Consider the following 14,522-nt stretch of genomic DNA (forward strand, 5'->3'; position numbering starts at 1 on the left):
ATGTATAATCATTTTAAAAGGCTCACCAATATGTCATATACATTTATCTGTGTTTGATAGTTATATTGATAGTTAGTTATACTGTTTTCTATTTTGAATACTGCACTGTGGGGTAGGGCTTACAAGTTGAGCATTTCACTGTACTTGTGCATGTGACAAATTCAACTTGAAAATTGAAAGTAATTACTACTGTATGTTCCAGAGAGAGACCCCTCCCTCTCACCAAAAACAAACTGTACACAGTGCTCAGTACCAACACAAATCCTTTACTGCTTCCTTAGGTAACTAGGACATGGTTCACAGAGGACTAAAATGTTGAAATATATACTGTATATGATATGTATAATATGATATTTGATACAAAGCCCTAGTTACCCTCAGGTTATTACAATACCCTAATTATTATTACAAATCAGCTTTTCTAATCATGAACATTGCTTGCTAAGAGAACTTCACTGAGTGCTAATGATGCCAATTCTTTCTAACGTTGTAGATCCACATCATCCCTTCTCCTTGGAGGTCTACACTTATTGGAAGAATATGGACCACAGACACTGATGATGGAAGTGTGAAGCATGACGGTAAGTCAACGAAAGTGAGATGTCATCAATGTGTCCCCTTGTGTGCCTTTGCTTGGTGCTGTGCCTTGGCCCTGGTCTGGGATTGTTGCTGGTTCTGGGCCCTGGTCAGTGCCTGGTTGAAGTCCTGGCCGAGGTCCCTGAGCTTTCTCTGCCAGTCTGAAGGTCTATCCTGACAGGGTCTCTTCACAAGCGGCCCACCCTCCTCCTCACCGTCCTCCTGCAGCTGGGCTGCACAGCGCTTCCTGGTGCGTGATTGAAATGTCCTCATCATGTCATTGATCTCTCTCAGATGCTGTGGGATACAGTTGGGATACAACGATTAGCAACACACATGACTGTATGTACGGTGTATTTACGATGACCAGGCCTTTTGCTTTTCACAGTAATTGAAGTTAAAATATGTGTAATGTTAGTTAGGCTTCAGACAGGAAGTATAGAAGAGGGTTAGTTAGGTAACCGTTAGCAGGGTTAGAGAGGTATGTCCAACCTCTGACCTTTGAGGGGCTTCTGCTGACGTAGTAGAGGAACCCAGTGCGGGGGGAGGGGTGTGTGCTGGGCTTGTGGGGGGAGATGTAGAGGGAATGGTGGTTGGAGGGGCGGAGTCTGCGTAAGGATCCAATACGCTGGATGGGGTATGGCGAAAGGGGAGGGGTTTCAACCTGTGCATGGAAAAATGACCAGAATGTCGTCAGAATCTCTGGACAGTGATGAAAGCACTGGGCCTAGGAACAATGCACTGTATATGTACAAGGACTGCTCTTACTTCTATCAACCTGTAAGTACCAATGATGTTATACCTCAGTTTGGACATATTTGAGACCACTGGTAAAGTGTTTCCTACGTATTGTGTATGACAACTACTGACATTAGGTAGTATATGAAAATGTCCCCTCACCCCGGCTATGGTCAGAGAGCTGGAGGTGTAGCGCAGGGCAAAGTCCTTCATCTGTTTGACATAGACGGTGTTGTAGAAATAGATGAGGTGTCCTCTCTCCTCCTGGTTCTGTCTACAGGGAGATCTGCGTCCTGTAGGATGGGTGGGAGGGCTCTGGTAGGTAAGCAAGCTACTGCTGGGGTCTACATCAACTGGAAAACAGAGCAGCATCACATTCAAAAATCATTCTTCATGAAATAATTTGTTAATTCATGCACATTATGATGCAAACATATCCATGTGAATGTATATATTTTTCTATTTGTCTAACTGTTTTCTCTGTTGGATCCTCCAGGAGAGTTTTGTGAGGTCTTGGTGTTTCTCCCTGAGATCAGAACACTTCTGAATACCTGACAGAAGGACAATACAGACTTCATCAACTACACAATAACAAACGAGTTGGATTTAACTCACACACAAAAGCAAGCAAAACATTGATCTCCTTACACAGTTGCTTGCTTGAGGCTGAGTCTTGTAGCACTGCATGATGAGCTTGAAGGGCATGTCCACTTTGGTTACCTGCATGAGCAACACACAGCATAAACATGGAAATTAGGTAATATATTACATTATAATCATCAATACACAGCTGAAGAGGTATAGAAGGCTGAATGCCTTGCTGTCGATCACCCAAGTCATAAAACCATCTGCATTAAGGAAGTATAGCAAAACGTCTAGAGGCAAAGCAAATAGTGCTACCTTGGCCATGACATAGATGGCACACATGAGTATTTGGTCCAGGTGTCGGTCTAGCATGAGGTCAGTGCAGTGGACCAAGGAGTGTTCAACGCAGGTCCAGATCTTCAGCCGCAGAGCCTCACAGATGTCCAGTTTAACACAGATGTCCCTCAGACGCATGCTCACCAGGTGGTAGACCTGAGACAGAGGGAAGGAGTATGGCCTTTGTCTTGTGGATCTTGTAACTAAATATCTAGGCTCATAGCATTCAGGCCAGCTCAGGTATGTAGAAATCTGAGTAAAGCCTACCTTGCGGAGGAACAGTGAGATGGAGCCCTTACTCTGGGTAGAGGGTAGAGGGTTCTGGGGCTGCTGGATAGAGGTGCTGGAGACTTGCTGTGGAGGAATGGGCTGACCTACAACTCTGAAGGTAAATGTGATGGCTCCCCGGTCGTTGGCAATGCCTGGGTGTGGAAGAGGTTTAATTGAACAAATAGCACTGGTTGTTGTGATATGTAAACAAGGTATATAACATATTTATTATAAGATGTATTACATTATGTCAGTATTCTATTAGGGTTGTCATTTCTATGGCCATATTGGGTTTCATCTGAGGGAAAGTCTTTACCTCGAATCGGTATGGTGACTGACTGGTCATTGTTAGGGGTGACAGTGGCTGATGCCATGGTGACTACAGTCTGTCCAGTAACAATGACAGAGGAGGACTGGGATGGGCTGACTGGTGTGGTAGGGCAAGTAGCCGTCTTTGAGCCAGCAGGGGGTGAGCTGTAGCGTTCATGGTGGGTAATCGGGGAGTTTAGGTCAATTCCATGGATCCCATTCACAACGCTTGGGGTCAAGTGTGAAGGGTTGGGAGGGATCTTGGCCATCTTGTCTGTGTCCTCTGAGTATTGGGGGAGCATCACCTTGAACACACATAGAACCATCTGTTACCTTAAGTTTGGGATCATTTTGTTTCCTCTATTGAATGGAACGACAGCCGCCATGCTGCCATATTAGACCAACTTGTTTTGAGTGCGCCAGCGGTGTTGCTCTATATATTTTGAGAGGGTGCACTGTATATTTTGCCCAGTTGACAAACAGGTGAATTTGAACCTTTGCCCACTAACCTGATGGTATGCAGGCAGCTGTCCCTGACCCTTAGCAGCTCTGATCTGGTCCCAGAGTGGTGAGTCTCTCCTCCAGGCCAGACTCTCCAGGATCTGCTCCTCTATATGGGTCAGATGCCTGACCACACCCGGCAGCAAACCCTCCTCAGCCCGCAGCACCAGCTCTATCACCTGGCACACACCACACACAGTAGAGGGTTAAAGAGCACCTAAATAGATCACTAAGATTACAGTAGACGTGTTTGAACCCAGGACGTCTGTATGCCCCAAGACTGTGTAAGCCCTCTGAGCCCAAGCCTAGGCATTAGCTTGAGGAGCTAACATAATGCTTCAGTTTTCAGGTAAGGTTACTTATCACGTGAAACCACCTCCTTTACACAAAACCTACGATGTTACATTACAGTATGACATGTACTGCAGGTGTTTTGTGTAGATGTTACCTTGTAGAAATCGTATGGCGCCAAGCTAAAGATGTCAATGACCAGGGGGAAGCTGCCTGGTGGCTGATGGGAGAAGATTACCATCTCCAGACAACAGGCCACTAGAGAGCGCTGGAACAGATCATGCTCCAGAATGCCCTGCCAAGAAACAAGTCATCAATGACAACCTCTATACTATACATGTCTATACAACAGTGCCCCCAGAGGGAATTGTAACGTGAACGCGTAATGACACTAAACAATGCAGTTCCAGTCATACACAGCAGAGGGCAGAGGACTCACTGAAATGTCTTTGGCTCCCAGCCTCTTCCTCTCCTGATTGATGACAGCCTCTAGAACCCTGTAGTACAAAGCCTCTGTCTGGCTGGAGAACTTCACTCCTCTCTCTACAAGCAACAGGAAGTTACTGAAATGTCAATATATCAACACATGCATATACACAGACACAAACACACACACCTCTGTCTAGGCTGCAGTTCTCTTCCCATGGTTCCTGGTAGTGCTGGACGAAGGTGTGGAGCATGTCTCTCAGTCTAGTGGAGATGACCTCACTAGGGTTTCTGGCACAGGACCTAAACAAAATACACCTTAAAGAACCATACAGCCACTTTTCTACTTTTCTTCCTCCAAATCAGAACCAACTCCATAATAGGAAGAATGTGTAACATACAGTGCCTTGCGAAAGTATTCGGCCCCCTTGAACTTTGCGACCTTTTGCCACATTGTCCGGACCTCTGGCAGTCTCTATGGGGGTGCCACAGGGTTCAATTCTTGGACCGACTCTCTTCTCTGTATACATCAATGAGGTCGCTCTTGCTGCTGGTGAGTCTCTGATCCACCTCTACGCAGACGACACCATTCTGTATACTTCCGGCCCTTCTTTGGACACTGTGTTAACAACCCTCCAGGCAAGCTTCAATGCCATACAACTCTCCTTCCGTGGCCTCCAATTGCTCTTAAATACAAGTAAAACTAAATGCATGCTCTTCAACCGATCGCTACCTGCACCTACCCGCCTGTCCAACATCACTACTCTGGACGGCTCTGACTTAGAATACGTGGACAACTACAAATACTTAGGTGTCTGGTTAGACTGTAAACTCTCCTTCCAGACCCATATCAAACATCTCCAATCCAAAGTTAAATCTAGAATTGGCTTCCTATTTCGCAACAAAGCATCCTTCACTCATGCTGCCAAACATACCCTTGTAAAACTGACCATCCTACCAATCCTCGACTTTGGCGATGTAATTTACAAAATAGCCTCCAATACCCTACTCAACAAATTGGATGCAGTCTATCACAGTGCAATCCGTTTTGTCACCAAAGCCCCATATACTACCTACCATTGCGACCTGTACGCTCTCGTTGGCTGGCCCTCGCTTCATACTCGTCGCCAAACCCACTGGCTCCATGTCATCTACAAGACCCTGCTAGGTAAAGTCCCCCCTTATCTCAGCTCGCTGGTCACCATAGCATCTCCCACCTGTAGCACACGCTCCAGCAGGTATATCTCTCTAGTCACCCCCAAAACCAATTCTTTCTTTGGCCGCCTCTCTTTCCAGTTCTCTGCTGCCAATGACTGGAACGAACTACAAAAATCTCTGAAACTGGAAACACTTATCTCCCTCACTAGCTTTAAGCACCAACTGTCAGAGCAGCTCACAGATTACTGCACCTGTACATAGCCCACCTATAATTTAGCCCTATCAACTACCTCTTTCCCAACTGTATTTTATTTATTTATTTATTTTGCTCCTTTGCACCCCATTATTTGTATTTCTACTTTGCACATTCTTCCATTGCAAAACTACCATTCCAGTGTTTTACTTGCTATATTGTATTTACCTTGCCACCAAGGCCTTTTTTGCCTTTACCTCCCTTCTCACCTCATTTGCTCACATTGTATATAGACTTGTTTATACTTTATTATTGACTGTATGTTTGTTTTACTCCATGTGTAACTCTGTGTTGTTGTATCTGTCGAACTGCTTTGCTTTATCTTGGCCAGGTCGCAATTGTAAATGAGAACTTGTTCTCAACTTGCCTACCTGGTTAAATAAAGGTAAAATAAATAAATAAAATAAAATAAACATTTCAGGCTTCAAACATAAAGATATAAAACTGTATTTTTTTGTGAAGAATCAACAACAAGTGGGACACAATCATGAAGTGGAACGACATTTATTGGATATTTCAAACTTTTTTAACAAATCAAAAACTGAAAAATTGGGCGTGCAAAATTATTCAGCCCATTAAAGTTAATACTTTGTAGCGCCACCTTTTGCTGCGATTACAGCTGTAAGTCGCTTGGGGTATGTCTCTATCAGTTTTGCACATCGAGAGACTGACATTTTTTCCCATTCCTCCTTGCAAAACAGCTCGAGCTCAGTGAGGTTGGATGGAGAGCATTTGTGAACAGCAGTTTTCAGTTCTTTCCACAGATTCTCGATTGGATTCAGGTCTGGACTTTGACTTGGCCATTCTAACACCTGGATATGTTTATTTTTGAACCATTCCATTGTAGATTTTGCTTTATGTTTTGGATCATTGTCTTGTTGGAAGACAAATCTCCGTCCCAGTCTCAGGTCTTTTGCAGACTTCATCAGGTTTTCTTCCAAAATGGTCTTGTATTTGGCTCCATCCATCTTCCCATCAATTTTAACCATCTTCCCTGTCCCTGCTGAAGAAAAGCAGGCTCAAACCATGATGCTGCCACCACCATGTTTGACAGTGGGGATGGTGTGTTCAGCTGTGTTGCTTTTACGCCAAACATAACGTTTTGCATTGTTGCCAAAAAGTTCAATTTTGGTTTCATCTGACCAGAGCACCTTCTTCCACATGTTTGGTGTGTCTCCCAGGTGGCTTGTGGCAAACTTTAAACTACACTTATGGATATCTTTAAGAAATGGCTTTCTTCTTGCCACTCTTCCATAAAGGCCAGATTTGTGCAATATACGACTGATTGTTGTCCTATGGACAGAGTCTCCCACCTCAGCTGTAGATCTCTGCAGTTCATCCAGAGTGATCATGGGCCTATTGGCTGCATCTCTGATCAGTCTTCTCCTTGTATGAGCTGAAAGTTTAGAGGGACGGCCAGGTCTTGGTAGATTTGCAGTGGTCTGATACTCCTTCCATTTCAATATTATCGCTTGCACAGTGCTCCTTGGGATGTTTAAAGCTTGGGAAATCTTTTTGTATCCAAATCCGGCTTTAAACTTCTTCACAACAGTATCTCGGACCTGCCTGGTGTGTTCCTTGTTCTTCATGATGCTCTCTGCGCTTTTAACGGACCTCTGAGACTATCACAGTGCAGGTGCATTTATACGGAGACTTGATTACACACAGGTGGATTGTATTTATCATCATTAGTCATTTAGGTCAATATTGGATCATTCAGAGATCTTCACTGAACTTCTGGAGAGAGTTTGCTGCACTGAAAGTAAAGGGGCTGAATAATTTTGCACGCCCAATTTTTCAGTTTTTGATTTGTTAAAAAAGTTTGAAATTCTCCAATAAATGTCGTTCCACTTCATTATTGTGTCCCACTTGTTGTTGATTCTTCACAAAAAAATACAGTTTTATATCTTTATGTTTGAAGCCTGAAATGTGGCAAAAGGTCGCAAAGTTCAAGGGGGCCGAATACTTTCGCAAGGCACTGTAGTAAAACAACATGTGTTGTACACTGACCATAGATCACAGTGTACTCTACCATAGGCTACAGGCCCAAATACATTTCCCCTGCGGCACATTACAGTCTACTACAGTTACGTATGAGGCCCACACAGACACATGCCCACCATAGCTGACCTGAATGTTCTAGCCAGACTGTCACTGGGTACATGTCTCTGGGTTGCCATGACGACCTCCAGCCGCTCACAGCACCTCCGCTGGTAGAGTATAGCTCCGTGTCAGTCAGTGGAGTAGCAGTGGACACCTGTACATAATGCATACACCAGGCAGAGGTTTGAAAACCCTTTAGAGCGGTACATGAGACCGTATAAATAGGATCATCATTATACTTCCTTGCATGAGAAACATGTGAAACAACAGTTTAAATTTACAACACGAACCACACAGTAATGATATTAAGTCATCTCAGAGATAATTGGGCCCAAAAGGCTTGTGTACTGTATTTAGAGTCAATTTAATGTGTGTGTGTGTGTGTGTGTGTGTGTGTGTGTGTGTGTGTGTGTGTGTGTGTGTGTGTGTGTGTGTGTGTGTGTGTGTGTGTGTGTGTAGGGAGGGGGCTGGCCTTCAGCTATGAGATGAAAACGATGATGAACTGCAAAAATACGATATTTCCTGTTGAAGAGGAATATTCAGATTTAGCGTTTTTTAATGTTTCTCAGTTTGTCTAGCAGTTCTACAGTTCTGCTGTGGAAGGATTCAGAGAGAGAGAGAGACTTCACCATTATTAAATAAATCAAAACAGGAACATTTTACATTTGGTTAAAATAAATAATGAAATAATCTCAACAGATAAAAATGTTGTCCTGTGTGCTACAAACACTGTACTTCGGCTATCCCCATAGGAGAACCCTTTGAGGAACCATTTTTGGTTCAAGGTAGAACCCTTTTGGGTTCCATGTAGGACCCATGTAGGTTCTCTTATGGAGACAGCCGTAGAACCGTTTGGAATGTACAGTACTGTATATCCCTCCACTAGAATCCCCCATACTTTAATAAAGACAGCTTCTCCATCCTAGAGGGGGAGATCATAATTTCCAGAACCAGGTAAATGTTCTAGTCTGTGGAGACCTAAACGCCTGAACTGAACAAGAACCTGACACACTCAGAACACAGGGGGACAAAAACCTACCTGGAGGTGCCAGCATTCCCTCGCCAATATGCCCAACAACTACGACAAAACAACCAACAAAAACGGGTCACACAACTCCTGCAGCTCTGTCGCACGCTGGGTCTGTACGTAGTCAATGGTAGGCTTCGAGGGGACTCCTACGGTAGGTACACCTACAGCTCATGTCTTGGCAGCAGTACTGTAAACTACTTTATCATCAACCTCAACCCAGTGTCTTTCAGAGCGTTCACAGTCAGCCCACTGACACCCCACCTATACAAATTTATGGAATGCGGTGTTGGGGGAAAACATGTACACAAACAATGTGTACATGTATGCAGTTAAAATTAGCCCCAAAAAATTGAGCCCCACCCTCTTCAACATTTATACCAACAAACTGGCGAGGGCTCAGTCTGCACCTGGCCACACCCTACTAGACTCTGAAGTCAAATGTTGGCTGTTTTGCAGATGATCTGGTGCTTCTGTCCCCAACTAAGCAGCACCTAGATCTTCTGCAGATTCTGTCAGACTTGGGCCCTGACAGTTAATCTCAGTAAGACAAAAATAATGTTCCAAAAAAGGTCCCGTTTCCAGCCACACAAATACAAATTCCACCTAGATATTGTTGCCCTAGATCACACAAAACAATATACCTACCTTGACCTACACACCAGCACCACAGAAGCCCTCTATGGTTATGAGGTCTGGGGTCCTCTCACAAACGATTCATTCACAAAGCCCAAATTGACTCTATGCAGAATTATGAAAAAACATCCTCAATGTAAAACGTAAAACTGCAAATAATGCATCCAGAGCAGAATTAGGACGACTCCAGCTAATGATCAAAATCCAGAAAAGAGCAATTAAATTCCACAAGAGAGATGAACCTGAAGAGGAGTCCCCTCAGCCAGCGGGTACTCTGTTCACAACAGGACAGCAACACAATTAGATCCAACCAAATCATGAGAAAACAAAAAGATAATTACTTGACACATTGGAAAGAATCAACAAAAAAACTGAGCAAACTGGAATGTTATTTGGCCCTAAACAGAGAATACACAGTAGCAGAATACCTGACCACTGTGACTGACCCAATATTAAGAAAAGCTTTGACAATGTACAGGCTCAGTGAGCATGGCCTTGCTATTGAAAGGTCACCATCGGCAGACCTGACTCTCAAGAGAAGACAGGAGATGGAAACCTAGCTGCATTTCCTAACCTCCTGCCAAATGTAAGACCATATTAGAGTCACATACAGCGCATTCAGAAAGTATTCAACCCCCTTGACTTATTCCACATTTTGATGTGTTACAGCCTGAATTCAAAATGGATTAAATTGATTTACACACAATACCCAATAATGAAAGCATGATTTTTTAGAAATGTTTTCTAATTTATTAAAAATCAAATACAGAAATATCTAATTTACATAAGTATTCACACACCTGAGTCAATAGATGTTAGAATCACTTTACAGTCTTTCTGGGTAAGTCTCTAAGAGCTTTCCACACCTGGATTGTACAACATTTACACATTATTATTAAAAGCTCTGTCAAGTTGGTTGATCATGGCTAGACAGCCATCTTCATGTCTTGCCATAGATGTTCTAAATTGTAATTAGGCCACATTAAATGTTGTCTTGGTAAGCAACTCCAGTGTATATTTGCCTTTTTGTTTTAGGTTATTTTCCTGCTGAGAGGAATTTGTCTCCCAGTGTCTGGTGGAAAGCAGACTGAATCAGATTTGCTTAACGGCAGGTAGCCTAGTGGTTAGAGCGTTGGGCCAGTACCCGAAAAGTAGCTAGAGCGAATCCCTGAGCTGACAAGGTAAACATTTGTCGTTCTGCCCCTGAACAAGGCACTGTTCCTAGGCCGTCAATGTAAATAAGAATTTGTTCTTAAATGGCTTGCCTGGTTAAATATTTTTTTTTACTCTATTCTGTTTCTTTTTACTCTACAAAACTCCCTTGCTGATGACAAGCATACCCATAACATGATGCACCCACCACCATGCTTGAAAATATGAAGAGTGGTACTCAGTGATGTGTTTTGCTGGATTTTCCCGAAGCATAATACTTTGTATTCAGGACATAAAGTTAATTTCTTCGCCACGTTTTGCAGTTTTACTTTAGTGCCTTGCTGCAAACTGGATGTATGTTTTGGAATATTTTTTTTTCTGTACAGGCTTCCTTCTTATCACTCTGTCCTTTAGGTTAATATTATAAAGTAACTACAATGTTGTTGATCCATTCTCAGTTTTCTCCTATCACAGCCATTAAACTCTGTAACTGTTTTAAAGTCCCCATTGGTGTCATGGTTAAATTCTTGAGCAGTTTCATTCCTCTCCTGCAACTGAGCTGGGAGGGACGCCTGTATCTTCGTAGTGACTGGGTGTATTGATACATCCAAAGGGATATTCAATGTCTGATTATTTTATTTGACCCATTTACCAATAGGTGCCCTTCTTTGCATTGGAAAACCTCCCTGGTCTTTGTGGTTCAATCAGTGTTTGAAATTCACTGCTTGACTGAGGGACTTTACAGATAATTGTACAGTATGGTTCGGTTACAGAGATGAGGTAGTCATTCAGAAGGTAGTCGTTCATGTTAAACACTATTATTGCACACGGAGTCTATGTAACTTATTATGTGACTGGTTAGGCACATTTTTACTCCTGAATGTATTTAGGCATGCCATAACAAAGGGGTTGAATACTTATTGACTTAAGACATTTTAGCTCTTCATTTTTAATTAATTTGGTAACATTTCTAAAAACATAATTCCACTTTGACATTATAGGGTATTGTGCGTTGGCCGGTGACACAAAATCTAAATTTATTCCAAATAAAAATTCAGGCTGTCAAGCAACAAAATGTGGAAAAAGTCAAGGGGTAGAGGATCTCTCTATGAGTGTGTGAAAATGAAGTTCAACTGGTTTTGTATATAAACCAGATAAGTCAGTGAGTGGGGAGGTGGATGCTGATTCTGAACATGTTGTGTACTATATCTGAGGAATCATTCAAGTTATGGTAAGTCAGTGAGATAAGCTGGGTGTGGTTATTGGGAAGGTATTTGAGGATGATGCTAGCAATGACTGTCGTTATGGGTTGCAGGTGATAATCAGTTTTACTTTGTCCACACTAAGGAGTATCACTTTGGGTAGAGACCAACACAGAGAGAGAGACAGAGAGGGAGCGAGGGAGAGCAACAGAGAGGTAGAGAGAAAGACAAAGACCAACACAGAGAGAGAGGGAGCGAGGGAGAGCAACAGAGAGGTAGAGAGAGAGAGAAAGAGCAACACAGAGAGAGAAATAGAGGGCTACAATATAAGATGTAAGGTTATGCCAGGTGAAGTTCTCGATATTCTGACGTGATTCATAACTGTACACCTGTAAATTACAGCCAGAGCCAGGCTGAGGCTGGACAGGCCAATGTTGAACCACATCAATTCCTGTGTTCTGTCAGAGTCAAAACTGTACACTGTGTTCCTATGCACTGTCACACAGTACACCACGAACATTGAATCTAAAAATACCTTTCATTCATTCCCTACGAGCAACCGTACTGTTCCAACCCCAGACACTGGCCAACAGGCCTGGGTTCAAATACTATTTGAAATCTTTCAAAAACTTTAGCTGGGCTTGATTGAGCTTGCATGGCGCAATTGAACCAATAGAATAGTCATATAAGTGCAAACCCTGCTCATATGGCATTACAGCCTTGTTCTAAAGCAAACGCTACAATTATTTGAAAGATTTCAGATAGCATATGAATCCAGGTCTGCTGGCCAACCTATCCCTCTCTCACTCTGCAGTATTGGGACGAAGCCTTGGTTGGCTTGGCTCTACTCCATCCACTACCAGGAAAATGGATTTAGCTCACCTCCCACTGAGTCAATTCAACCTTCCTATCTGTTCTGTGGAAGTTGATGGTTATAGTAAGGCTTTAACTCTGTCACTGTAACATCCCTCCTGAGAGCAAGCTACAGTCATAAGGGAGAGGTAGCTACTATGAGCCATGTGCTGGGTACTAATATTACTATGCATATGCTCTCACCCATGTGGGCTACACACCGGATGTGGCCCACCAACTGACAACATGCGTCACCAGCTGCCAACTCCTTCAGAATCAGTTTGTCATCTTACCCACCACCACCACGCCTCTCTCTGTTCCCATGTTGGCTCTCTGTCACACTGCAATATCTTTAGAACTGACTGACTGCAGCGTCAGTGACAACCTCCAGAATACTTTTACTTTCTACAGGGGCACACACATCATTCAAAATACATATACAACTAAAGTGTTTTGCATCCATTTCAGAGAAATGGAACAGAACAATGTTGCATTTTATCTTGGCAATCTAACAACCCCTACCAGCCACAAATCATACATGATCATCATCCATAATAACATCAGCTAGACACACATCAACCCAGAACAAACAACATCCTGTGACATGTTATTTCCTGTAGTGTTACAGAGACAAAGAGAGACAAAAGAGCTGCAGTGATGCAACAAGCTACTTACAGAGGCTCGTGAGAAGGATGTGATTCTGTTTTGTAGAGGCTTGGAGACACACTGCCTCTCTGCTTCTCTCTCTGTGGGACTAGCCAGGCTGAACAGCTGTGGGTGTGTGGGTGAGCATCAGAGCAGCACAGAGCAGTGAGCGCTACTATAAGTCTACAGGCAGGCAGCAGCAGGCTGCAGTGCACTGAGACAGAGAGGAAGCTGAAGCTCTGGCTCAGCCCATTGGCTCACAGCTCACAACAGACAAGCCCCAACTTGTCATCTGCAATGGGTTGCTATGATAAGAGGCCTGAGGGCTGAGACTCACAGAGCAACAAGCGCCCCCTGGGGTGGAGTAGGAACATAATAGGGCATACAGGAAGCAGAAGAAAAGCAGTACATTAATAAGTAATACTTTACAACAATATATACTATATCAGTTTTGAAAATGACTTTTTAACCACACTATTAACTAAGAACTTATAATCCTATATTTACAGTTGAAGTCAGAAGTTTACATACACTTAGGTTGGAGTCATTAAAACTCATTTTTCAACCACTCCACACATTTCTTGTTAACAAACTATAGTTTTGGCAAGTCGTTTAGGACATCTACTTTGTGCATGACACAAGTAATTTTTCCAACAATTGTTGAGACAGATTATTTCACTTATAATTCACTGTATCACAATTCCAGTGGGTCAGAAGTTTACATACTCTAAGCTGACTGTGCCTTTAAACAGCTTGGAAAATTCCCGAAAATGATGTCATGGCTTTAGAAGCTTCTGAGAGGCTAATTGACATAATTTGAGTCAATTGAAGGTGTACCTGTGGATGTACTTCAAGGCCTACCTTCAAACTCAGTGCCTCTTTGCTTGACATCATGGGAAAATCAAAAGAAATCAGCCAAGACCTCAGAAAAAGAACTGTAGACCTCCACAAGTCTGGTTCATCTTTGGGAACAATTTCCAAACGCCTGAACGTACCACGTTCATCTGTACAAACAATAGTACGCAAGTATGGGACCATGGGACCACGCAGCCGTCAGACCGCTCAGGAAGGAGACGCGTTCCGTCTCCTAGAGATGAATGTGCTTTGGTGTGAAATCTGCAAATCAATCCAAGAACAACAGCAAAGAACCTTGTGAAGATGCTGGAGGAAACAGGTACAAAAGTATCTATATCCACAGTAAAATTAGTCCTATATCGACATAGCCTGAAAGGCCAATCAGCAAGGAAGACGCCACTGCTCCAAAACCGTCATAAAAAAGCAAGGCTACGGTTTGCAACTGCACATGGGGACAAAGATGGTACTTTTTGGAGAAATATCCTCTGGTCTGATGAAACAAACTGTTTGGCCATAATGACCATCATTATGTTTGGAGGAAAAAGAGGGATGCTTGCAAGCCGAGGAACACCATCGCAAATGTGAAGCACGGGGGTGGCAGCATCAT

General features: G+C 43.1%; 1 protein-coding gene across 1 annotated transcript; it reads right to left on the reverse strand.

Annotated features, from left to right (window-relative positions):
* Positions 1-245: 245 nt before the first annotated feature.
* On the reverse strand, positions 246-13,322 carry LOC110511520 (retinoblastoma-like protein 2). Its single transcript, XM_036963797.1, has 14 exons — positions 13,091-13,322; positions 7,574-7,700; positions 4,223-4,335; positions 4,046-4,149; positions 3,764-3,901; positions 3,324-3,494; positions 2,822-3,119; positions 2,503-2,657; positions 2,215-2,391; positions 1,963-2,034; positions 1,787-1,865; positions 1,477-1,667; positions 1,076-1,240; positions 246-873 (listed from the first exon to the last, which is right to left on the reverse strand). The coding sequence occupies exons 2-14, from the start codon at positions 7,621-7,623 to the stop codon at positions 607-609; spliced, it is 1,980 nt and encodes a 659-aa protein (XP_036819692.1). The 5' UTR covers positions 7,624-7,700; positions 13,091-13,322; the 3' UTR covers positions 246-606.
* Between the last annotated feature and the right edge of the window lie 1,200 nt (positions 13,323-14,522).

Source organism: Oncorhynchus mykiss, chromosome 26, assembly GCF_013265735.2.
Source record: "Oncorhynchus mykiss isolate Arlee chromosome 26, USDA_OmykA_1.1, whole genome shotgun sequence".
Taxonomy (NCBI): Eukaryota; Metazoa; Chordata; class Actinopteri; order Salmoniformes; family Salmonidae; genus Oncorhynchus; species Oncorhynchus mykiss.

What these genes read in the sequence shown, in the direction of transcription:
- LOC110511520 (XM_036963797.1), bottom strand. Translation starts at nt 7,623, where the DNA reads ATGGCAACCCAGAGACATGTACCCAGTGACAGTCTGGCTAGAACATTC. An exon ending in AGCCTCAAGCAAGCAACTGT is followed by an intron (nt 1,866 to 1,962) that starts GTAAGGAGATCA and finishes TCCTTCTGTCAG; the next exon opens with GTATTCAGAAGTGTTCTGAT. An exon ending in GCTCTCTGACCATAGCCGGG is followed by an intron (nt 1,241 to 1,476) that starts GTGAGGGGACAT and finishes TTCCATGCACAG; the next exon opens with GTTGAAACCCCTCCCCTTTC.